General features: G+C 34.7%; 1 protein-coding gene across 27 annotated transcripts in view; it reads right to left on the bottom strand.

The window, feature by feature from the left end:
- PCM1 (pericentriolar material 1) overlaps positions 1-23,833 on the bottom strand; it is a 107,170-nt gene that overhangs the window by 33,583 nt on the left and 49,754 nt on the right. For 18 of the 27 annotated variants that reach the window (XM_017867231.1, XM_017867243.1, XM_017867241.1 and 15 more), the window contains 7 exons: positions 15,523-15,687; positions 13,001-13,057; positions 10,317-10,489; positions 9,851-9,979; positions 5,982-6,102; positions 4,286-4,444; positions 2,426-2,562 (listed from right to left, as the gene is read on the bottom strand). In XM_017867231.1, the coding sequence (XP_017722720.1) occupies positions 2,426-2,562; positions 4,286-4,444; positions 5,982-6,102; positions 9,851-9,979; positions 10,317-10,489; positions 13,001-13,057; positions 15,523-15,687 (941 nt within the window). The remainder of the gene's footprint in view (positions 1-2,425; positions 2,563-4,285; positions 4,445-5,981; positions 6,103-9,850; positions 9,980-10,316; positions 10,490-13,000; positions 13,058-15,522; positions 15,688-23,833) is intronic. The other 9 variants (XM_017867244.1, XM_017867245.1, XM_017867246.1 and 6 more) reach the window with 2 other exon arrangements.

The following is a 23,833-nucleotide window of genomic DNA, read 5'->3' as shown; positions in this document are numbered from 1 at the left end:
GACTGGATTAAGAAAATGTGGCACATATACACCACGGAATACTATGCAGCCATAAAAAAGGATGAGTTCATGTCCTTTGTAGGGACATGGATGCAGCTGGAAACCATCACTCTCGGCAAACTATCACAAGAACAGAAAACCAAATACCGCATGTTCTCACTCACAGGTGGGAATTGAACAATGAGATCACTTGGATACAGGAAGGGTATCATTACACACCGGGTCCTATTGTGGGGATGGGGTGGGGGAAGGGATAGCATTAGGAGATATAACTAATGTAAATGACGAGTTAATAGGTGCAGCACCCCAACATGGCACATGTATACATATGTAACAAACCTGCACGCTGTGCACATGTACCCTAGAACTTAAAGTAAAAAAAAAAAAAAAGTCTGTACTCCCCAAAGCAATCTACAGATTCAATGCAATTGTGATCAAAATACCAATGACATTCTTCACAGAATTAGAAAAAAGAATCCTAAAATATATATAGAACCACAAAAAAAGCTCAGAATATCCAAAGCAATCCTGAGCAAAAAGAACAAAACTGGAAGAATCACGTTACCTGCCTTCAAATTATACTAGAGTTATAGTAACCAAAACAGCATGATACTGGCATAAAAACAACAGACACATAGACCTATAGAACAGAGAACTCAGAAACAAATCCACATACCTACAATAAACTCATTTTCAACAAAGGTGCCAAGAACATACACTGGGGAAAAGACAGTCTCTTCACAGTAAATGGTGTTGGGATAACTGGATATCCATAAGCAAAAGAATGAAACTAGACCTCTATCCCTCACCATATACAAAAGTCAAATCAAAATGGATTGAAGACATAAATCTAAGACCTCATACTATGAAACTACTATATGAAAACAGTGGGGAAACTCTGCAGGACATTGGTCTAGGCAAAAATTTATTGAGTAATATCCCACAAGCACTGGCAACCAAAGCAAAAGTAGACAAACAGGATCACATCAAGTTAAAAAGCTTCTGCACAACAAAAGAAACAACAAAGTGAAAAGACAACCCACAGAATGAGAGAAAATATGTGCAAACCATCCATCTGACGAGGGATTAATAACCAGCATTATATAAAGAGTTCAAACAACTCTATAGGAAAAAATCTAGTAATCTAATTTAAAAATGTGCAAAAGATCTGAATACACATTTCTCAAAAGTCGACATACAAATGGCAAACAGGCATATAAAAGGTGCTCAACATTGATCACAGAAATGAAAAATCAAAACTACAACGAGAAATCATCTCACCTCTGTTAAAATGGCACTTATCCCAAAGACAGGTAATAACAAATGCTGGTGAGAATGTGGAGAAAAGAAAACTCTCATATACCGCTGGTGGGAATGTAAATTAGTACAACTCCTCTGAAGAACAGTTTGGAAGTTGCTCAAGAAACTAAAAACAGAGCTACAGCTACCATATGATCCAGCAATCCCACTGCTGGGTATATACAGAAAAGAAAGGACATCAGTGTATTAAAGGGGTATCTGCACACCCATGTTAGTTGCAGTACTGTTCACAACAACCAAGATTTGGAATCAACCTAAGTGTCCATCAACAGATGAACGGATAAAGAAAATGTGGTACATACACACAATGGAGTACTATTCAGTCATAAAAAATAATGAGACTTGTCATCTGCAACAACGTGGATGGAACTGGAGGTCATTATGTTAAGTGAAGTTAGCCAGGCACAGAAAGACAAACTTCTTTCTGTTTGCCTTTGTTCTCACTCGTGGGAGCTAAAAATTAAAACAATTTAACTCATGGAGATGAAGTGTACAAGGATGGTTACCAGAGGCCATGAAGGGCAGTAGAGAATAGGGGAGATGGTTAATGGGTACAAAAAGTAGAACGAATGAATAAGATGCATTATTTAATAGCACAACAGGGTGACTACAGTCAATAATTTATACATTTTAAAATAACCAAAAGAGTATAACTGGATTGTTTGCAACACAAAGGTTAAATGCTTGAGGGGATGAATACCCCATTTACCATGATGTGATTATTACATACTGCATGCCTATATCAAACTATTTCACATACCCCATAAATATATACATCTACTACTCACAAAAATAAAAAATAAAATAAAATAAAAATAAAGGTAATAAATCCTGAAAAAACGCAGTAGAAAATAATGATCTAGAAAAAAGTTTATGGTACAGTAAATGAAAAAAGCAGAATATGCACATGTGTACAAAATATTACTGAAAGGTTTACAGAATGTTGGTATGGCAAGCAAAAAGTTGGTAGGGTAAAAAAATTATGGGTGGTAGTTTATTTTTCTTTTGTTTACCTATACCATTGAACTTTATCACAGTAAGGTCTTTTGTACAAATCAAAAAACAAAACACAAAGTTTTGTTTATTTTTTAAAATAATTGCTTACCTTCAAAAAGGGAATGACTTCTTTCATAATTGCTTTAATTTGCCGGTCCAGCTGCTGAGTATCAATTCTAGGACATGGGACGGTAGAAACTTCACTTACAGGTTGTTGTGAACTATGATTTTCAATAATGGGAGTTTCTAATTTTTAAAAAGAAAATGATACATTAGCATAACAAAGCCTATTATGTATACATATATGCCTTAATGTTGAAATTTAAAGAATATTAAATGTTGATTTTATGCTAATACAAAGAAACATGTTTGTACTTTTAGCACCCCATCAATTAAAAGAAAGTAGTAAGAAAACCACTATTAGATATCACATATTTAAAATTTTTATATAGAATTAGTACTTCTAATCAATAAAACATATACCTTCTAAATCGAGTAACTGAAATCACAAAAATTCTACAAGATAACACTGGAAAAATCCTTCTAGACACTGACTTAGGCAAAGACGTCATGACCAAGAACCCAAAAGCAAATGCAATAAAATCAAAGATAAATAGATGGAACTTAAAGTTTCTGCACAGCAAAAGAAATAATCATCTGAGTAAACAGACAACCCACAGACTATGAGAAAGTCTTTGTAAACTATGCATCTGACAAAGGACTAATACCCACAATCTACAAAGAACTCAAATCAGCAGAAAAAAAAAGAAAAAAAGAAAATCCCATCAAAAAGTGGGCTAAGGCCAGGTGTGGTGGCTCACAACTATAATCCCAGCACATTGGGAGGCCGAGGTGGGCGGATCACTTGAGACCAGGAGTTCAAGACCAGCCTGGACAATATGCTGAAATCTCTTCTCTACTAAAAAATACAAAACTTAGCTGGGCTTGGTGGCACATGCCTATAATCCCTGCTACTTGGGAGGCTGAGGCATGGTTGAGCCTGGCAGGCAGAAGATACAGTGAGTTGAGGTTGTGCCACTGCACTCCAGCCTAGGCAACAGAGCAAGACTGTGCTCAAATTAAAAAAAAAAAAGAAAAAAAAATTGTAGTAGTAGTAATAGTAGGCTAAGGATATAAACAATTCTCAAAAGAAGATATAAAAATGGCCATCAAACATATGAAAAAATGCTCAACATCACTAATTATCAGGGAAATGAAAATCAAAGCACAAACTACAATGTGATACCATACCACTCCTGCAAGAATGGCCACAATTTAAAAATAAAAAAATAATAGATGTTTAGTGTGGATGTGGTAAAAAGGGAACACTTCGACACTGCTGGTGGGCATGTAAACTAGTACAACCACTATGGAAAACAGTATGAAAATCTACCATTTGATCCAGCAATCCCACTACTAGGTATCTGCTGAGAAAAAAAGAAGTCATTATATGAAAAAGATACTTGCATGTGCATGTTTATAGCAGCACAATCTGCAGTTGCAAAATATGGAACCAGTTCAAATGCCCATCAATCAACGAGTGGATAAAGAAAATGTGGTATATGTATGTATGTGTAGATATATACATATATTTATTTATACACCACAGCATACTACTTAACCGTAAAAAGGAACAAAGTAATGGCATTCACAGCTATCTGGATAGAGTTGGAGACCATTAATCTAAGTGACGTAACTCAGGAATGGAAAACCAAACATTGCACATTCTTACTCATAAGTAGTAGCTAAGCTATGAGGATGCAAAGGCATAAGCAGGATACAATGGACTTTGGGGTTTCAGGGGAAAGGGTGGGAAGCGGATGAGGGATAAAAGACTACACACTGGTTACAGTGTATACTGCTCAGGTGATGGGTGCACCAAAATCTCAGGAATCACCACTAAAGAACTTATTCATGTAACCAACACCACCTGTTCCCCCCAAAACCTACTGAAAACAAAAATATATACCTTCTAAATTATTAACTGTAGTACTTGCACCAGCACCATCTTCATCCTCAATAATCCTGCAGGTGCATCTCATATTTGAGTTACTTTCAGCCTCAGTCTTCATGCGCTCATATTCCCTCATTCTGGCTAATGCTTGATCTAAGTGAATCACGGTGTTACCTACATTTGGAACAAAAATATTTTCTGAGTATGTAAAAGTGAACTTTTTCATATACTCCTCAAAATGCATTAATTAAAAAAATGTCCAAACAAAAGGAAGGAAAATTAGCTTCAACAAGTTCTACACACTACACTACTTGAGTACTTCATATACATTATCAAACTTATTTAATCCTTAGAATAATCCTATATAGTAGATGACATTACTTTTATTTGCAGAAAACTTAAGTGACTTGCTCAAGGTTTCACAAACAGTTCAATGTAGGAACAGGGCTTTAAACTTAGTTATCAAATTCTGAAGCCCATATTTATTTCACTACATTTTGCTGTTTCATTTAAACAATACAAGGAAATTCCAAAATGTCATGCAAATTCTGATGAAAACAATGCAACCTAAAACAAGCAAATTAGGTAAGAAAAGGCCTATCAATGAAATTTCCCAATTCTACGTCTACTTCAGACACAGCTAGTGGTGCAGGATTGTAAGAAAAAAAAATCAGTAAATGAAAGAAAATACATAGGAGTCAAAGTATTCTGGCAACTCAGAAAGGAAGGGACAACCTAAGGGAAGAGGGTTGGCCAGGCATACAGTAATTTTTCTCTGTAATGGGATGAACTCAATGCAGACCCAAATAAGCATTTACTTAGAAGTCAGCTAAAGCTCAGTCCTCAATAATTACAATAAGCAAAAGGATCACTTTTGTTTGGGCAAACAGCAGAAATGTAATGATAGGGCAAGGCTAAGCCGTTTTCTTTATAGCGGAAAAATACGTTTGAAATAATCTAAATCTTCTCCTCATCACGTGAACAAACACTAGGGTAACAGGACATTTACATTATTTTATGAACTAAGTGCCCCGGATGGCACAATGACTGAATTCTCAGGTATCTTTTGATTGGCCACAGTCTAGAAATGTATCAAGTATCTATATATTTTTCTTTTCCTTAAATTTCCTTTCCAAGTGTAGGACTCGAGTTTAGTCTCCTTTGGGGTCTGGCAACCATCTAAACCTCTTTTGTTTTACAGCTGATGGAAGAGGAAAAAAAAAAAAACAAAACCAACTATGTGTTATGCCTGAGAGTTACTTGAGGTTTTTACTACAGGTTATTTAAGAAATTTGACTGCTTACCTCAAATTACAAACTTAACATTTTTATTAAAATATGATTAGATGAGGACTGCATTGTTCCCATTAATTAACTAGATGACCTTAAATGATGACCTTTCCTTTTAAGGAAAAGGAAATTAACATTTTCTGAACTCAAGCAAGTTCCATTATATTTTCACAAAAACATAGCAAGGTAGGTAAGATTCCCATTTCCTTAGTATATGCAGAGAGTCAAAAATGTTGGATGATTTGTCCACGGGGTTAAGAGTCAGAAGATTTTAGATTTTAGACTGACAGATAATTAAGTCCATATTCTTTCAACCACACACACTTCACCTTTCTAGACTTTTGTTTCCCTATCAATGCAATTCAAAGACTGGACCAGATAAACTTAAAGTTGTTTTTAAGATTATAAAAAACCCTGCTTACCTAGATCATCTGTTGCAAAAGGCTCAAAATTTGATGATACAGACAGGACACTAGCATTATCAGCATCATTCTGCTCACTTATTTTATGTGTTTCTCTTTCAAAGTTCTTCTCAAAAGTTTCCTAAGTTACAGTAAAACAAACAAACAAAAATCACTAGTACTTCTTTTAAGAATTTCATATTAAGGATTTAACAGAGATAACTATTTACATAAAATTGTACACCTAAAAGATATTCATAAGTTTCCTCAGTATTCTGTCCAAACAAGATGATAATATAACCAAAGTTATTAAATGTTGAATACAGAGTCACAGAGAACAGTAATATAAGTAGCCTTGCAGAATATTTGTTATTATATAGATAAACATACACAAAGACAGCTACTGATTAAATTCTAATTTGGCAAAGTTAACATTTTTAATTATTTCTATACTCTCAGGGACATTCTCCTATCTCCAAACGCTAACAATGTCTGGTAGCTTACTCTACCTGACTGTCTCACATCTCTAGAAAAAAATATCACAACGTCATTTGCATTTTTTAAAATAAACTTTATTGAAATATAATTTATATATAATGCACTCACTTTAAAAGTACAGTTTGATGAGTTTTGACAAATGTATACACTCATGTAACCAGATTCCCTAAAGATAAAGACCATTTCCATTGGCCCAGGATGTTTCTTCACACCCCTCTACAGTCAATCTCCACCACACCCTACTCATGATTTCTATCACTGTAGATCAGTTCTGATTGTAGAACTTCATACAAATGGAACCAGCCAGTATACACTCTTCATTGTCTGACTTCTTTCACTTAGTATGTTTCTGAAATGATTCCATGCTGTGTGTTTCAGAAGTTCATTATTTTTTAATGGCTGCATATATTCCACTGTATAGAAATACCACAGTTTGTTTATCCATTTATCTCTTGATGCTTCAGTTTGAGGCTATCATGACTAAAGATGCTATGAACATTAACGTACAGTGTTTTTGTGACACATATTTTCATTTCTCTTGGATGAATACCTAGAAGAGAAATTGCTGGGTCACATGCCACGTTTATGTTATTATAAGAAACTGCCAAACTGCTTTCCAAGTGGTTGCGCAATTTACATTCTCATAAGGACTGTGAGGGTTCCAACTGTTCCACATTCTCACCAACACTTCTCATTGTCAATCTTTTCATTTTAGCCATTCTCGATGTGAAGTGGTATTTTCTGTGGCTTTAATTTGCATACTAGCCATTCATATATCTTCTTTCATTAAGTGCCTGTTCAAATCTCTTGCCCAGTTTTTACTGAGTTGTCTTACAACTGAGTTGTAAGCTTTATATAGTCTAGATACCAGACAGTTGTCAGATGTACATACTGGAATTATTTTCCCATAACAGTATCTTTTGAAAAGCACAAAATTCCTATTTTTGTCAAGTCTAATTTATTAATTTCTTCTTTTATAGTTATAGCTTTCTGTGCCCTAAGAAAACTTGGCCTATGTCAAGGTCAATATTTTCTCCCATTTTCTTTTAAAAGTTTTAATAGTGTTGGCTTTTACAGGACTTTAGGTCATTTCAAATTAATTTTGTTTATAGTGTGATAGTGGCAGGGTGTCTCACTTATATTTTGATTATGACATTTTACAGTTGTGTTCTTTCCCTTAACTACTGATCTTTTTAAAGTTTCCTATCTTCAATTATGAAATCAAAGATTCATCCCTGATTAAAGGAAATTTGGACATTAAGGAACATATTTTAGAAATAGGGAAACCATTTTTTTACTTCTTCAAGTAAGACTTGAAGACAGATGTGCTTTTACCATTTTATTATCATCAGGAGCAGGAGACACGAAGTGTGTTCTTCCTAAACCTCAATGTCTCCACTCCATCCTCCTTGACTTACAACTCCCAGATACCTAGTTTCACTTTCATTTCTCTCTTCCCTGGGCAAGACAGGTATCTCTTACACATCTTAAGATATCTTTGCAAAAGCTTCAAAAATGGAGCTCAAGAAGCATAGAAGCATCTAGAGAATGAGGCTCTAAATCTGCCCAATACAAAAAACACCACATGGCTATTTAAATAAAATTTAAAATTTAGTTCCTCAGTCATAATAGCTATACTTCAAGTACTTGCTAGCATGTGGCTAATGACTACAGTATTAGAAAATGCAGACATAAAATAATTCCATCACTATAGAAAGTTCTACCAGACACTGCTGCTTCAGATCTGTGAGTGTCAACACTGGATGTTGTGGTGCTGCTGATTAAACAGCATTAGTAAAGGGAAGATGTTGACCTTAATGCTGAGTATTTTTTTGGAAGAAATATCAAAGAAGTGATTTACTTAATTAAAAGTAATACTAAACATAATTACTATCCCAAGTCCTTACATGTCAAGTAGTACAGTATCTTTAAATTTCATTTGACTTTAAAACCTTCTTAGGTTAACTTTATCCTAAATGGTAGCTCAACTTTCAAAATGTGCTATCAATGGTGCAAATCAATGTGCTCCAATCTCTTAAAATAAATCAAAGTAATGCTGCCTGTATGAAACTTGGATAAAAGTGAAAGCACTGGAATTAAGGATATAAAATTATTGAAAAATACGTCTAGGAATGGAGACTGTTCATTCTCTCTCAAGTTATTTCAATGCCCAATAAACCTTAATATAATTTAACATCTGTTTTTTATGTATTCAAGCAGATCGCATTTCATTTCCAACAAAAAGGAACACACAATTTTCAATTAGTTGTAATAACAATCCAAAGGAACAAACAGTTAAACACTACTTCACATTTCACATTGCAAACTTAATTAAAACCATGTAGTTTTTAGACACAGGTTTATGTTATAGTACTAAAGAAGTTAGAGTCCAGTGGGAAAACATTTTAAACACAAAAGATGAGCTAGGGAACTATTATTTTAAACATGAGAAGTTAAAGAGCAAAATTCAGAAAACTCAGAAAATTACTGTATCTGAAGAGGCAAGACAATCCTTTGAGGAAACACTGTCTTCAGAAAAAATTTAGTATTAACACTTCAACAAAAGGCAGAAACAGTAACTTCCAACTCTCTACCTATAGCTGATATTTGCTAATCAACTATGGAACTCTTACCCACTAACTCCAGTTGCTAGAGTTGTCATAAAAAAAGGAACGTATTTGCTATCCCACGACCACATATAATATTTTACAATAAAAGCAAGGCCTGAACCTTGAAATAGGTGATTCCCAAACACCTAGCATATTATCTCCTCAGTATACTAGCAGTTTTCTCACTGTCATTCAATCAGTGATGTGCTAAATGCTATTTGGAGGACACAGCTTACTAAATTTATACCATTCTCCCCCAGCACTCTTCTCCATTTCCAGGTCCTTTTTATTCTATTCAAAATTTTCTCCATCAATTAGAATACATTAAATCACAAGTTTTTTCCTGGAAGACTTTCTTTTGTCTAGGCTTTTTTTTTTTTTTTTTTTTTTAACCCAAAGACCTGATTTATCCTGTATTTATTCATTCAAGGGTTTTTACTATAATCTGATTGCTGTCTGTTTTACTGAATATCTTAAATAAATACAACATACATTTGTAAATGTCTTTTAAGAGTCAGCCTCTATATTGGGTAATAATGACATAAATATAGCTATCTTAGACCTCATAATCTATCATACATACATAATTTTTGGTGTCTGCTACCATATTTTGATTGCATATTATAACTTGCCCTCAAAATAAAATAACACATTATACCCAGGTTTTAAAAAAGCTGAAAACAAGTGTATTAGGTCTACCTACAATTTGACAATAACCTATTTAACTTTTATTTGCTGCATACTAAAATTATGTCTACAGTTCACTAATCATTATCAGCTTACATCATCAGTAGTAGCAAGGCTCTCACTAGGAGTAAGTTCTGAGTTTGACGCTATCCAAGTACCAGAGTTTACTGACTTTACATTTTCTCCTTTTTCATGGCTCTCAGAAATATGTCTGGATACTATGTCCTAAATAAGAAAATAAGATCATTATTTACATAAAACATACATCTTAATAATTCATTTATATTACAGATTCAAAGGTAAAAGCAGATGGAAGGGAAAATGTACTGTTTCTACCCTCACAGGTTAAGTGTGAAGAAGTAGACAAAACACTGAAAAGGTACTCAAAAAAATACTTTAATGCTACTTAAGCTATACAAAATTTTTAAACAAAATGTCAAGAAAGCACATAGAGAACAGATCAAAATTCATATGGTACATGCTTCAGTCTAAGAAAGCAACCAGATGTAATCATGAAGAAGGTGATAATAGGGTAGGAAAAATTATGTTAGGTACCAGATACCTGCAATGCATATAAAGCCCTCTGTCTCAAGTAGTCTGTATTAAGTAGCTGAAGCTCATGGAAGAGTTCAATAAGAAAATGTGGACGAGATTCATTTTGAGAAATTAACGTAGCTACTTCAGAATAAATAGTATCTCGCAAAGCTTCAAACATGGAAAAATCACTCCCAGTTTCTGGAATACATAAAAGACCAGAAAGTTAATATTGATGAAATACCTTCATGACAACTTTTATTAGCCAACATCATTACTCTCAGCTTTAAATTACCTAAAAATTCTATTTTAGACAATTCTATTTCAGAGCTTTTAAAGTAGAAAAGAAGCTTAATATTACCAAGATAAATAAAATCTTAAGATATCAAGATATGTATTTTATACTAAAATAAAATGTTAATGCATGAATAACATTACCTAGCATTATTAAGAATCATATTTATTTCTGGTCATATAAAATATACAGAAAATATTACACATTTTATGGGAAACATCAGTGAAAATCTTTCAACACTTAGAAATAAGCTAAGTGCTCATTTCTTTTTTGCTTTTGCTAATATGAACTTCATTACAGAAAAGGAAGTTTGTATATTTTGATAATGTTAAAAAGAATAAACTGAATGTTGCCAATGAAAGCTACTAGATTAAGGTCTATCAAATATAGTCTAATTATCAAATCTCATACATCACAAAGAAAAGTGCTATGCTGATGAGTAACCAAATTTGTAACCTAACACAATAGGTCAATTTCACCACTGTGTCTTATTTACATACTCAGTGTATATTGCAGCACGCAAGTAATCCAACTGAAGTTTTCAGTTTCACAGAATCTAGGCATCACTCTATTATTTAGCTACAATTTGGCTATATTTACTTGTTGATAACACAAAATTATCACATTCAAAGGTATCCAGTTATACCCTTAATTTTAAGAGGGCAAATTAGGAACTGTTCCCATTTTGAGTTGTCTGTGGAATAAAACATCTCAAAGTAGTTCTAGCTATCAAATTCTGTAAACTCTAGTTCAACAAAAGAACCACAAATAGCTAGTAAAATATTCAAGTTCTGCAAAAATCAATGATAAGTTTCTAAGAAAGAGAATTTAAAATATTGAGTATTTTAATATATTGTGCTTTCATACAAGATTATAAAACTCATTTTGTGAGAGGGATAAAAAAATGCAAAAGAATGTGCTCTAACAGAAAATTTTCCACTATTTGGCTAATAATATCTTCAGGTCTCAATTTCCACAAGCATAAAATAATAACATAACTAATATAAGGNAAGTTTCTAAGAAAGAGAATTTAAAATATTGAGTATTTTAATATATTGTGCTTTCATACAAGATTATAAAAACTCATTTTTGTGAGAGGGATAAAAAAATGCAAAAAGAATGTGCTCTAACAGAAAAATTTTCCACTATTTGGCTAATAATATCTTCAGGTCTCAATTTCCACAAGCATAAAATAATAACATAACTAATATAAGGTATTAATAGAAAATAATTATATATAACAAATATGCAATTTCCCTATTTTGCCTCAGTTACAGGTATAAAATGAAGTGATACACTAAGTTCTCCTAATAAAGTATGAACTGTTACAAAAATGACACTTATTATAATAAGCAGGAACCAAAACTATCTCCGTAAGAAATCTCTACTAATGGGAAAATCCAGGTAAAAGAATTTGATATGCAAGCTTTCAACTTGTATACTATATTGCGGTTTAATCATACTTAATTTAAAAAATTCATTTCAAAGCCACAAGAACTGTTTAATGACATATTTAATACCTTTGTGATAACATTATCAATCTAAATTGCATATTAAAAATTAAATTATTCTCAAATAATGAATATGCCAAACACAAGCTTCATTCCCCCACCACTTCTGCAGTCAAGAGGTGGAAAGTTTATGCCAGTTTCTCCTCCTGAACTGAAATTGATTAGCTTTGGCTGGAAAAATCCCTAATGTTAATCAGGTTTCTCTAATTCCATCCTGTTTTTATATCCTATTTTCAGAGTTATTTCTTTTCAAAGTGCTACTGATATATTCAGCGTTGTCAGTTATGAGTCCTTGTTTTATATCTTTAGATTCCCCTAAAGGTTCCATTCAAACTGGCTTTTACATTTCATTCATGTAAAGCTGCAGGAGGAGTTAAAAAAAATATTTACATCTCTAAATCATAAAGAACCATATTTAATGAGAATACTTATATTAAAGACTAAAATAGTATTTGGAAAACTTTGTAATTTCCATGATCTTTATTTATCACAGTCTTTGCATGTAATAAATAGTTGTTTTGTTTGATGACTTATTTTTCTAAGATGTTGACTGAAAAGGAAAATAAACTATAAAACTATTTCTAGTTCTAAGAAATAGTAATGCTTTGAAGAAGTACAAAATAACCTCAAATCAAGTACTAAACCATAAAAAAGGTTTCTATTACCCTTATGAATGTGTTAGGTTAAATACACTAACAGAATATGAAAACCAAAGCAGCCAATTTTACCAATAATTATAAATGAAAGGCTTCAGAATTTTATGAATATAAATTATCTTTTATAATAGTCACATAACATATATACTCTAAGCTAAATCTAAAAAGAAAAAAATCAGAACAATAAAACTTTTAGGACCAATGGGAAAAAATTAACAAAAGTGGACACCAAAACTACGCAGATTGTTACCTGGCGGTTCATTGCATGCATTTCTGTTAGACTGCTGTAGTATTCTCCTAGCATGTGCTGTAGGAAAGGGCAGACATAAGGATGAACATAAAATGTGTATGAGTAGTAAAGACAGGGTCTATAACATGAATAAGTGAATGAAAAAAAGAAATAAGCAAATTTCTTTAAAATTGTTTGCCTGAACTAAGGTTTATGCTCTACTTAAAAATAATCTCAAGGAAAAAAAATCTCAAAAGGTTTGCTATAAACCTATATTAAGGCAACTTATGATGACTATCATAATAAACTTCTATCACTCATTTTTAGAAGCATACACATCAAGGTGAACCTCCCCACAACACCCACGGGAGAAGAGGACTGCATAATTTAATACTAGCAGTCATATTATGCTATACTCTAATAATCATATGTTATGAGTAGAGTTACAAAAAGTAACATGCCTTACATGCTATAAAGAATTTTAGGTTAATGATTAAAACTAAAAATAAATCTTTTCAGGGCTGGGTGCAGTGGCTCACGCCTGTAATCCCAGCACTTTGGGAGGCCAAGGCGGACAGATCACGAGATCACGAGATCAGGAGATTGAGACCATCCTGGCTAATACAGTGAAACCCTGTCTCTACTAAAAATACAAAAAATTAGCCAGGCGTGGTGGCACGTGCCTGTAGTCCCAGCTATTCGGGAGGCTGAGGCAAGAGAATTGCTTGAACCCGGGAGGCAGAGACTGTAGTGAGCTGAGGTCGCACCACTGCACTCCAGCCTGGGTGACAGAGCGAGACTCCATCTCAAAAAAAAATTTTTTTTTAATCTTTTCAGAATGTAAATATGTAAACTTGTACATATTTATACTATTCAAATATTTTTTAATTCACCAAAATTCAATCATTATATTTCTCTAAGTAACAGTAATAGGGCCTGAAGTATATGTCCAATTAAGACTTTCAGTTTAGTGTCCTCCTTCGACCTCTACTTGACTGTTTATTTTTTGAAGATATCACTATTTGGTAGAGAGAGTAAAAGGAGATGAAAATTATAAAATTTTAGTAAAATTCTGGGTTCAGGAGAATAGGATTGATATTTTTGCAGAATGGAACACAGACTTAACAGAAGCCCAGCTTCTAAGTTCAGCTTTACCACTTCCTAGCAATGTGAGCTTAAGAAATTCGTTTCAAAATGCAAACAATTGTGATGTTTCTTTTCTGATTACAAAATGGTAAATGCTCATGAGTTTAAAGATGATAAAACCACTATTAACATTTTGATGCATTTTCTTCCAGCCTTTTTGCATTCAAATTTTCGTATATACATAGTTGAGATCATACTGTTGAGACAATGCTAAATCTTAATTTCTTTTTTTTTTCCCCTTTGGTTTTCTCAGGTTGGATTACTACAAGTACAATTACTGGATTAAAGGCATGACTTTTGAAACTTTCCAGAAAAGTTGTACCAGTTTATATTACTGAGCCTTTATGAGTACTGAAAAACAAAACAAAAAGTGCCCTCTCTTTGACCATGTTTCCTCTGAAAAATGGAAATAAAACCAACTCAGCATTATGAGGCTCAAATGAGATTTGTTGGGAATTTGAAAATAATGGAGCATGGCACAAAAGATAGCTGCCATTATCATTTTTAAGCAAAAAACGCATGCATTTTATACTAATGCCAATGAAAGCTACTAGATTAAGGTCTACCCAGTATAGTCTAATGTCATGTTATTGCCTCTCTCGCTCCATATTTCTTTGGGATATTCTTTACAAATTAGGAAACTACTGGTGCTTACTTAAGTATTATCTGCTGCCAAGGGACTCAAAAAGTGACAAACAGGGAAATACTATAATAATGTGATTAAGGTAACAAAATAGGTTTATACAAGCTACAAGGAAAACAGGAGAAAGGGGAAACTATCCGAGCATGGACTAGAATGGAGTTCCAGAATTAAAATTGTATTAAGAGTCCAGCAGAGAAATGAACTTACAAAAAAGGTAGAAAGGACTTGAGATAGAAAAATAGCTACCGAGGCGAGAAAGAATGTGATAGCTATACAAAAACTTCAGTTCAGTGCCACACAAAGAAAAAAGTGCAAGGCAGAGGGTGTTGAGAAATGAGTCTGGAAAGGCAGGAAGGAATCAAATCCCTGATGGCCATGTATGTTCCGTGAAGGCATTCAGACTTTATCCTGTAGGCACAGTGAGCCAAAAGACTGAAGCAGGGGATGACATGATTTCATATCTAATTCTGAATCAGGTAAGATATTCAGAATTTGAAATGAGGAGTTCCACAACTGTAACTATCCTTTGTTTGGAATTTTATTAAAATGTGTTCAAAACTATTAAACAGTATAACAAAAAATATTTTCAGTTTCTATTTCTCAGTATCAAGGAATGTGCACTATAATTTCCACTATAAAACCTTCCACATGATAGATATGTGTGATACACCAATTTTAAAACCTGCTTTATTACAGCTTTTCAAATCTAAGCTGAAAACCTCCTTGTATTAATGCAAACCAAAAAAGAACATACCTGAAGATATTTCTGTAGACCTATTACATTTTATTATTTTTTCCAGTTGCTCATGATTCTTTCTGCTGAATACTTTTGCTTGAACAGGCTCTTCAGTCTGGGCTGAATGTCTGTTCCTACTTTTGCAAGGTTCACATGTGCTAGACATACTGGCACTTTCATACCCTTGAGTAAAAAAAGTGACAACTGTTATCAGTTGCAACTAACTCACACTAAAAGGGAAATCGGTTTCCACAGTCAAACAGTACAGGTAACTCAATTTAGAATGCTAGGAAGGCCTGGTATAAACAGGACACAAAACAGTAAGTATGTTTTGGAGGTATCTTTGCAATACCCTTTGGAAGCATGGGGTAACAGTAATAAATCTAACCTTCACTGTTCTTTGATACTCATCCTAATGAGTATATTCCAATTCGAAGTATATGGCAGACCTTAAATGACCCCAAATCTCTACTAGAATTCCAAGTTAGCAATTTTTAATATTAGGAAACATAAGAATTACATCCGATATATACAAATATCCATTATAGAGGGAGAGTAGTCAAATACGTTTGCCTTTCTTACTGTATCTTTTATGTGACATGACTTAAGAGGTCTTACCCACCAATAGGTTATACATATGTTCTACAAAATTTACAAGTTTTTTAAATATTTTGATATATACACAAGGTAGAAATTCCTTTTTTTTTTTTTTTTTCCACATGGATAGGTGGCTATACCTACCCTCTTTCCACTGAATTAAAATATACATCGGTCAATACACTAAATTCCAATATTTGGGGTTTTATTTTTGGACATTTTATCTGTTCAACTTAGCTATTCCAATGCCATTTTCATTCATTTAGAAACACAAGTTATACAGTACGATCAAATATCTGCTAAGACAAGTCCTACTAGCTTCACTTTTTTCTTGACTATTCTGGGGCACCTGTCTTTCCATATAAGCTTTGAAGTTTGTTTGTTTTTTTTTCAACTTTAAAAACAATCTCTGGGGACTCAAAATGGAATCAAATTAAAAGTATGTATTCATCTGAGGAGAACTGGAATTTAATAATCTTACGCATTTCCATCTTTTCCATCTTAAGAACATGGTTATGTTTTTATATTTGTTCAATCTTTCTGATGTTCTTCAAAAATACTTTACAGCTTTTTATAGACCTAGTACTTTCCTTGTTAAATCTGTTCCTTATATTTTACTGCCCCCCACTCAAAACACTTTTGAATACTACTGTGAGAAGAGCATTACTCTCTACTTTCATCCTACTGGATATTACAATAGAGAAAAATATTCACACACTTATTCCATAACCAGTCACTTTAACAGTTTACCTTGTAACTCTAGGAGTTACTTTCCAGTATCTCTTGGGCTTAGTATATAAAAATGCCACTAGAAAAAACACATAAAATTTGTTTCCTTCCTTTTCCAATATTTATTACCATTATAATTCCAATTATTTGACATAATGCTTCCCAAATAATGATAAATAATGATGGTGGTACAGAAGGAATCCCTGTTTAGTTCCTAATTGAGACAGAAATATCTCTGGAGTATTTTCATTTACAGTGGTGCACACTGGCTAACAGTCTTGACTACACTTAAATAACTGCCTTTGTTTTCTTTTCTTTTTTTTTATTTTCTTTTGAGACTGAGTCTCAATCTGTTAACCAGGCTCAAGTACAGTGGCACAATCTTGGCTCATTGTAACCTCCACCTACCAGGCTCAAGCAGTCCACCTGCCTCACCCTCCCAAAGTGCTGGGATTACAGACATAACTGTCTTCTTATACCCATTTTACTTCAAATTCCCTTGAGAATAGCTTCAAATTTTATCTAATCTGCTATGATTATGACTTTTGTCCCTTTGATAGAATAAATTATGTTGACAGATTTACTGGTAACAAATCATCATTACATGTCTGAAATAAACTCTAGTGTCGATAGTCTAGAATTCTTTTGATACAATGGCAGATTCAATTTGCTAATATTTTATTTTTACTTTTGCATTTATATTAGTGAGACTGATCTACTGTTTCCTTTATTAAACTGTTCTCTCTTGTCTTTATCTTCCCTTGTATAAAAATCTCTTATGATTCATAGGTTGTTTCTTCAGGTTTCCTCAGATAGGATAAACTAGTATCTCCTTTTCATTCTGACACGTGGAGGGTCCTTTGGCTGAGTACAAGGTTCTTGAGTTGCAGTTCTTTGTCAACTGTGTAGCGTCATTCCACTTTTTTCTACTTCTACTTGTGTGGTAAGGAAGATTCCCTGGTGTTGCCCTGGTTCTTTTTCTTTGTGTGCAACTTGGTCTTTCATGTGGAAGCTTAGAGGATTTTTACTCTTTCCTTGGAATTCAGGGATTTTATCAGACTCTGCATAGGTGTTTGTGTGTTTCCCTCACTTCTCTCATGGCTAGACAACTGTCAGCTGTTCTGATCTGCAGTCTCAAGTCTTTCTTCATCCCATCTATTATTTAGTTATTGCTTGTCCACCTGTTTTTTTTTTCTCCTTTAGAACTTCTTGTAAGCCTCTAATTGTTTTCCTTTGATTTTATCTGTTAGTAGTTTCTTTCCATTTAATGACATAATTCTTCCCCCTTGATTTTCTAGGCCAGTAATTTGGAACTTAATAGCACGTGTCCTCTTTTTCAAATAATCTAAACATTAAAACTTAAAATTATTTTTTCTCTAGTTCTAAAGAATTTGTTATAATTCAATCTGTTTATGTGCCCTTATTATTTTGTTCAGGCGTATTTGTTCAATATTTTGTTCAATAATTCTATTTTCACTAGGTTTTGCCTGTTCCGGTGGTCTACTTCTGTTTTCTCTCTGGTAACTAGGTCCCTTTTATATGCACTGTTATCTTCATTGGCCTAGTTATGACTCTTACCTTCTCTTAAGGCTAGACCCAAATGCTGGATAGCTTTAATGATGGCAAGATGAGGGTGCATGGAAGTCTCATTGCTGTGGTCAAGCAACATTTTCGCTAGCAAGTTGTCAGTCCCTCATCAAGACTATGAGAGGAATCTTCTCTACTGCTTAGTCTCTTCAGCTGCGAAGACTAATGCTCTCCCATGTCCAAAACATTGCTACTCTTGGGGGTAAGGGAAGGGTCAATAATAGGAGGAATTGCACAGATCTCCTCCATCATAGCTTTCTCCAAGAATCATGGAGATCTGACCATGCTCCTGACACTCTAGGAAAGAGCCAGCAGACCCTAAAGCCTTGGTTGCATCTTCCAGATCACTGCAGGTCTACGAATAACAAATAATTTCCCAAAACACTATCAATTTATTATCTGTGATATCCCATCTAGATTCAACCCTCCCTCTCTGATTCCAAGGCCATCATATAAGACTTCATCATCTCAAATTTAGGTTCCAAGTTTTTTCACTGGTCTCTCAGACTAAAGTTTAGCCTCTGCCACCCAGTCTGCATGAAATTTACTGAAAGGCCTCTTGATTATTATTGATCTTAATATAAAACCAGCAATAAAGGGTATGAGTTCCAAAAGTAATATGTAAAATGACATGACTGGTAATACTATTGCTCACTTAATAACATACAATGATTCTAAAGAAAAAAATTTTAAGTATGTTATTCTAACATGAACATTTATGTAAGTGAAATTATACATTTAAATGGTGTTACCATATCAGATGAAAAATGCTGAATAAATTTTAACCAAAATTAAAATACAGGTAATGTGGTATATACAGAATTCTCATTGGGGAGTCACAATAGGTACTTTAAAAAGGCATACATACAGTCATCCTCCAAAATAGCTGAAACTGTGAGGAGAGGCAGGCTATAATTATTAAGATGCTATGAAAAGAGGAAGAAAGAAAAAAAACTATGGTTTTATATATGAGTCCCAAATTAAAAACATCAAAGGCTACATTTCCAAAGTTAAGGTACTAATGTGTGACTGAATTCTTTCTCTCTTGGATATCTTGATAGTAATCATCTGGGAAGAGTAGAATTAATGAAGGTTAACAATACTTCTGAGAAACACTGGCTAGGCCAGAAAGTGTAACAACAGCAAGAGTAACACATGATGTTCATTACTGAGGGTAACTGTGATGAGAGATAAGGATGTTATCTCCTATGCCACTTCACTACTCTTTCCCTTTCTCATTGTTTTTCTCAGCATGGGGGGCTGACATTACTAGAAGAAACAGTACTTCTACTTGGGCCTCCACTGAAGGGAAACAGATCAGCCATGGCACTCTAGAGACCTTGCACATGTGCAGAGAGGTTAAGGTCTGAATCACAGTACAAGCTGTCTTGGCAGAAGGCCACAGAATCATCCTGGAACATGCACAAGAGAGGCTTGTGAGAAGTTGCTATGTGGATGGACATTTTCCACTCACCTCCCTCTTGCCCCGGGATGTTTCTGTCAGGAGAGTTTCCCATCTCCTCTCAGGTTCTAATGAAACATTAGACCTTTCTTCCTCACCCTTGTAGAGTACATTTGCAGACTAAGAACAGGCTTAGCTGCAGTATAGCAATGATTCCTCAGCAACACGGTGTCCCACCATCCAAGGGACAATCATTAGCCAGCCCCTTTTATTTTGGTGTCACTCTTTTCAAGAGTGAAACAAGGGACACAGAGAAATGGCACCTTGGACTACTCTTTTCTCTACCTAAGTAATTAATAAATGACTAAATTCAAAAAGTCTACCGGTTGTTTACCAGCCAAATCTGTCAGGCCTTGCCTTGCCTAATGTTTCACATCCGTTTCATGTCCATCTTCATTAGTGAGCAAAAGGAAAGGGAGGAAGGAAGAAATGAAAAGATTCAAGGACAATAAGAACCCACAAGTCAGTACCTTAACAGTTCTATCCAATTTTCCAAGAAAAGGGTGAAGAAAATCTAGGCCCCTACTCTCTAATAATATCAGAAGAGTACAGTGTAACCGAATAATACGTTTGGTAACAGAAAAACTCAGTAAGGCAGGAAATCACCTTCTACTCATAAGGTCTAAGTCTAAACTCAAGTTTAAAAGATGATTATTACATAATTTATAAATTCTTACCTCACATGCAATATGTATTTTCACATATAAAGACCTTCTAAGGATTAAAACACGTTTCCATCATGGGAAACAAAGTTAAATGAGATTTATGAAGCTAATTCTGAAAGAATGTGAACATGCACAAAAAACACATATATATTTGGATCACTCTAGTAAGTATGGGACAGTATAACTGGCTGTACCATATCTCTCAAGACAGCAATGTAATTCCCACTATGCTGAAATATTTGTCTTATCTGTTCCCAATTCCTCTCATCCTGCTTCTTTCCCACTCTATATTTTTCTTACTGTAGTAACAATTTGAAAGGGTTTCTACACTTTTCCCCACCCACCTCTATTTACCACTTCCTTTAAGATACAATAAAAATTGGCCACGCGCAGTGGCTCACACTTGTAATCCCAGCACTTTGGGAGGTCGTAGGGGGCAGATCACCTGAGGTTGGGAGTTCAAGACCAGCCTGACCAACATGGAGAAACCCCATCTCTACTGAAAATACAAAATTAGCCAGGCATGGTGGCACATGCCCGTAATCCCAGCTACTCGGGATGCTGAGGCAGGATAATTGCCTGAACACGGGAGGCAGAGGTTAAAGATACGTAAAAATCCTTTTTTCTAACAAATCTTGACCATTCCTATAGCACAAAAGGAATAAAAACCACATAAACCAGTGGTCCAGTTCAGTACTTTTCAGACTTTCAAGTACGTATCTTCATATCAAAAATCATGGCCGGGCGCGGTGGCTCAAGCCTGTAATCCCAGCACTTTGGGAGGCCGAGACGGGTGGATCATGAGGTCAGGAGATCGAGACCATGCTGGCTAACACGGTGAAACCCCGTCTCTACTAAAAAAAATACAAAAACTAGCCGGGCGAGGTGGCGGGCGCCTGTAATCCTAGCTACTCAGGAGGCTGAGGCAGGAGAATGGCATGAACCTGGGAGGCGGAGTTTGCAGTGAGCTGAGATTCGGCCACTGCGCTCCAGCCTGGGCGACAGAGCCAGACTCCGTCTCAAAAAAAAAAAAAAAAAAAAAAAAAAACTTGCTAAAATGCATATGAAAGAAAAATACATACTGATTTAGTTGGCATAAGGTGAGGCCCAAAAGCATGCATTTCTAATAATCTCCCAGATGATGTAATGCTGCTTGTCCACGGTTCAGATTTTGAATAGCAAGGATTTAGCTAATTTGATTTTACCCCATATTACTTTGGCTCTGCTATGTATAGTTTGATTCTGCTATCAAGCCTTTTGCGTGTGTGTGCCTTAAAGCAGGGCATTCACTAACAGGTGGTCTTGAATGCTTGCTGAGCAAACTGACTGTATGTTTCCAGCAGGTATTTTCATACTTCAATATGAAGGAAAAGAGTACAAAGATCAGAATGTCAATCTTTATCTTGAAGTTAAAAGGCTGAACTACGTATTTGGAAAAGTAATTCCTCAGAATAAAGGAGTTTCAGGAAACTAAAAACAGAGCAGCATTTCTAGGGTTAGGCGGTCATAACCATAAATTAGCTAAGGTTCCTCTAAAATCTGCTACTTGAAGTATAGTCCATAGACCAATATTGGCAACACAAGAGAGTCTGTTAGGAAGGCAGACTCTCAACGTCCCTTCCAAGCCAAATGAATCAAGAATCTGCACTTAAACTGTATTCCTAAGGAGATGTGTGTGAAATACTCAAGTTTAAGAAGTGTTGCCCTATCAGATTCAAATTAACTATTTGAATGAGAGGATGCTGAAATTTAAAATGTCAGTTTTTCTTCATTTATTTATACGACAAAGAGCATCTTTGTGGGGGTAAAGCACTAGGAAATAGAAAGCTCTGAGTTGCCTAACGGCCCTGTCTCAAAATGGCCATTATCTACTTAAATCTTCTCTGGTAGCACCAAGAGTAATTTTGGAAAAGCACAGTAACTTTCTGAATAGCTTCAGATTACCAATTAATTTACTAAATAAACCAGCTTCTCCTAAACCTTTATAACCAGAAAATTACTTCAAGGCTGATAATACACATGCTAAGAAAAATGTCACCCCTTTCACTACTGTTCAAATCTGCTTTTTAAACCATCAGTCAGATTCTTCACATGGGCTTCAAGGTAGGAGCCAAGGACTTCAAGGACAGATGAATTACTGAAATTTTTTAAAATGTGCCAACGTTCTCTTTTATATCTGTGGTTTTCATTAGATTTTTCAAAGGTTTCATTATCCAAAAGCGATTAATATGAAGGTTGCCAAAGTTTACAGGTGTATTTTTTTACTACAGGATTTCTCAGGGCCTTTACTATACTTGTATGTGTCGTGAACTCCCAAGAAAGGGAGTTAGCAGCGTGCAATGCATTTCAAACTTTCTGATTATAAGCCTAGAATATTTTGTTCTTAAACATCAATTTCTTTTTTTCCAGACAGAGTCTTGCTCTGTCACCCAGGCTGGGAGTACAGTGGCATGATGTTGGCTCACTGCAACCTCTGCCTCCCAGGTTCAAGCGATTCTTGTGTCTCAGCCTCCTGAGTAGCTGGATTACAGGAACACCCACCACACCCGGCTAATTTTTGTATTTTTAGTAGAGATGGGGTTTCACCATGTTGGCCAGGCTGGTCTTGAACTCCTCATCTAAGGTGATTCACTTGCCTCAGCTTCCCAAAGTGCTGGGATTACAGGCATGAGCCACTGCACCCGGCCTTAAGCACCAAATATTATCTCCTTAAACTCAGAACAACCTTTCAAGGCCACAGCCCATCCTTTGCAAACATAAAAAGAATGTCCTTCAGCTGTAACACTGCAGATTTTAGCTAATAAAACTATTTTTAACCTAGTATACTTCGGTAAATAATTCAAAATCACAGAAAACATATTTTGTAAGAGGTATGAAGCTAACACCATAAATAAAACTTCACAAATTTTTTTAAAAGAACTCTGATACTCAATGGCAAGATTGAGTAAAATATAAGTTTAGCTCCAGGAGGACTAAAGCCAGCCTGTTTTGAAACTGTTTTGTCTATATGATATTCAAAAACTGCAATATATTTAGAAGCCCACTTTTCCTTAAACGCACCAATCAAGAGTCCATCTAAAAGTCATGACCAAAGAGTTGGATGCAGGATCCAATACAACAGCAAAAGAGAAAAAAGAGTAAAATGTGGGCATTCGGGCAATTTTTCAAGAACTTACAAAATAGAAGCTTTAAGAAGCACCAAAAATAAATGCCATGTTTTACAACATTAATCCAGAAAATTAAACCCTATTTCAAATATTATTTCGTAAAAAAAAAAAAAAAAAAAAAA

The sequence above is a fragment of the Rhinopithecus bieti genome, unplaced genomic scaffold, assembly GCF_001698545.2.
Source record: "Rhinopithecus bieti isolate Rb0 unplaced genomic scaffold, ASM169854v2 scaffold_2888, whole genome shotgun sequence".
Classification (NCBI taxonomy): domain Eukaryota; kingdom Metazoa; phylum Chordata; class Mammalia; order Primates; family Cercopithecidae; genus Rhinopithecus; species Rhinopithecus bieti.
Note: the sequence above shows the minus strand (reverse complement) of the source record. Positions and strands in the feature narration are given on the sequence as shown.